The sequence below is a fragment of the Poecilia reticulata genome, chromosome 16 (assembly GCF_904066995.2).
Source record: "Poecilia reticulata chromosome 16, P_reticulata-male-v2, whole genome shotgun sequence".
NCBI lineage: Eukaryota > Metazoa > Chordata > Actinopteri > Cyprinodontiformes > Poeciliidae > Poecilia > Poecilia reticulata.
Window position 1 is genome coordinate 12,024,645 of NC_088845.1, and position 2,479 is coordinate 12,027,123.

The 2,479-nt window shown below is 37.5% G+C and overlaps 1 protein-coding gene across 1 annotated transcript; it reads right to left on the minus strand.

Annotated features, from left to right (window-relative positions):
• Positions 1–230: 230 nt before the first annotated feature.
• On the minus strand, positions 231–2,265 carry LOC145555289 (brother of CDO-like). The gene is made up of 5 exons (XM_081616875.1): positions 2,202–2,265; positions 1,744–2,001; positions 945–1,232; positions 589–864; positions 231–500 (listed from the first exon to the last, which is right to left on the minus strand). Exons 1-5 carry the CDS (start codon positions 2,254–2,256, stop codon positions 406–408), a joined length of 972 nt encoding a protein of 323 aa, XP_081473001.1. The 5' UTR covers positions 2,257–2,265; the 3' UTR covers positions 231–405.
• Positions 2,266–2,479: the final 214 nt, after the last annotated feature.

Consider the following 2,479-nt stretch of genomic DNA (forward strand, 5'->3'; position numbering starts at 1 on the left):
TTAGAAAACAATACAGGATGTGATGTAATGGACTGGTCACTGAACTTTAATGAAGAGTCATTTAAATTTTAGCAATAATAACTTTTTTCACAACCTCTTTCATAAGCCTGAACTTTCCTTAGACAAATGCGTCATGAAAACACTTGACGTTATGTAGAAGGTGTTTTTGAAAAAGAGAACAGCCCAGTCTTTCATAATAAACAGATCATTTATTATTGATCAATGCAGCATCAGACTAACAAAAACTCAACAAATAAATTAAGGTAATTAAGTTATTTAAGGTTTAACCTGATTGTTACATTTTGTTTTGTTTAGCAGCTTTGTGTAATCAAGTGTAATAACAGTAAAACAGACAAACTGAGGAAATGTTACAAATAAATAGCATAAAAATATATAATTTAAAACTTAAATCCAGGTAACAGTTGTGTGAATCAAAAAGAAACAGAAAACCAGCAGTGAAAGTTCACTGAACCGCACCTCTGATCCAGAAACTGGAACACCTGTTTAACGATATAGAAAAAAATATAAATTAACATATTGCTCATATATTATTAGACAAAAGACTACATACTGCGGATCGGTTGTTACCTTTAACTTCCACCATCTTTGTGTATTCGGCTGAGCGTCCTGTGGCTTTGTTCTCTGCGATACATGTGAAGTTCTGAAACGTCCCAGGATTGGAGGGAGTCCACTTGAGGCGATTTGTGTTGACTGAAAAGTAGGTTCCTACAGGGAAACCTCCTCTGAACTCCCACCTAATACTGCATTCAACATTTATGGTGCAGCTGGTCAGACAGGTGAACTGACTCAACCTGCCAGGAAACACAACGTCAGGCCCGCTGATGGTGACGTTCCACGGATCAACTGCAAAAGAGTCAAGAGTTCAGAACATGTCACAATAATGTTTGTAGTTACTTAATCTTTTCCTCCAGATGTAAACTTACAGCTGAGCAGAAATCCCAGGCTGTAAACTCTCGTCTTGGATGTTGGCAGATAAATGTCACACTGATAGAAACCGGCATCAGAGGAGAGCAGGGAGTCAAAGTGAAGAGTGAGATTGTTGTGAAGGAACCTCATATTCTCACGCAGAGTCACTTTCTGTCCGTCTTTATACCAGACAATGTCTGACGGATCCTGGTGGTCTCTGGATGCAGAATCCTGGCAACGCAAACTGAGAGGCTGGTTGAGAGATGGGACGATGTTTGGAGGACTGATCCGCACAGAGACCGGGTCTGTTACACAAGATCCAAAGGAAAGAAGGACTTCAGTTCGTTTACATTTTGGTTAGGCTGAAAGAACTTAATAATAAATTACATTCACCAAAATAAAGGGTTTAGTTTGTCCTTTTAAGTCAAAGTACACAATAATATCAAAAAATGTAGGAAGCAAATTCCTTTCCATAGATGTTGGTTCAATATGAATCAAGTCAAGGTAAACAAAATGTTGAAAACTGTGTCAAGCATCCATCTGCATTTTAGACTTTTACATTATTACTTTTTATGTACAATTTACTATTTGTTTGGAATAATTAAAAAACTTCTAGGATAAAAACATGCAAAGTTTAGAAACATACTTTCTAATCAGACACAATGCAGCTTATTACGTTTCCATTCATTCACCTGACTAAGAAAGATGATCTAGCTATTTATAGCAAAATGACTAAAAATATATATCTACAGAACATTCACACACACTTCCTGCGTTAAATTTTTGACCAAATACAATTAGTTACTCTGTACTTACTCCAAATCTCTACGATGGTGGTTGTGCGTCTGGAGATTCCTGTTTTGTTATTGTAGACGATGCACTGCAGTTCCACTGAAACGTCCTGTCCATTTGGTGTCCAGGATAATGTGCTCCCATTGACCCTCCTGCCATTAAAGTTCCAGCTGTAGATGCAGTTTGGAAAACAGGACGAAGAGCAAGTGAAGGTGGTGAGGGAGCCAGCGGTCACCCTGCCGGTCCAGGAGATCTGCATGGATGCACCGAATCCTGGTGAACCTGAGGATGAGGAAGAGTCGACATGAGTGTTAACAACTGTGGTTATAACGTGAAGATAGAGTGTTCTTTTTATTCCTGATTAAAGCATTTAAACAAATGTCAATATTGAGTAAAGATATTCTTTATTTTTAAATTTATAACAAAGAATGCTAATATATAGAGATTACAAATAAGTACATGTAAAAAATAGGTTTTCTCACCCAGGAGTGCCAGCAGCAGAGCACAGGAAAGAGTCTTTTTCAGCACAGTCTTCATCTCTGCTTGAATAAGTAATCTTGCCTCTGAACGTTTGATTTTTAAATTATTAGTTCAAACATTTCACAACAAAAGAAATTACATAGTGATGAAATCATTGTGAGTCACAAAACTGGAAGTTTCCCAAGTGAAAAGTGGAAATTCGTCACCTAGTTGTGTTAAAATTGCATAAGTGTTGCACTTTTGTGCGTGATAATTTCTGACGCCACTAGATGGCGCTGTG

Excerpts from the sequence above, each read along its gene's own strand:
- LOC145555289 (XM_081616875.1), bottom strand. The coding sequence starts at position 2,256 with ATGAAGACTGTGCTGAAAAAGACTCTTTCCTGTGCTCTGCTGCTGGCA. Across the intron at positions 2,002-2,201 it reads TCTGCTGCTGGCACTCCTGG|GTTCACCAGGATTCGGTGCA; the intron begins GTGAGAAAACCT and ends CCTCATCCTCAG. Across the intron at positions 1,233-1,743 it reads CACCATCGTAGAGATTTGGA|ACCCGGTCTCTGTGCGGATC; the intron begins GTAAGTACAGAG and ends CTTGTGTAACAG.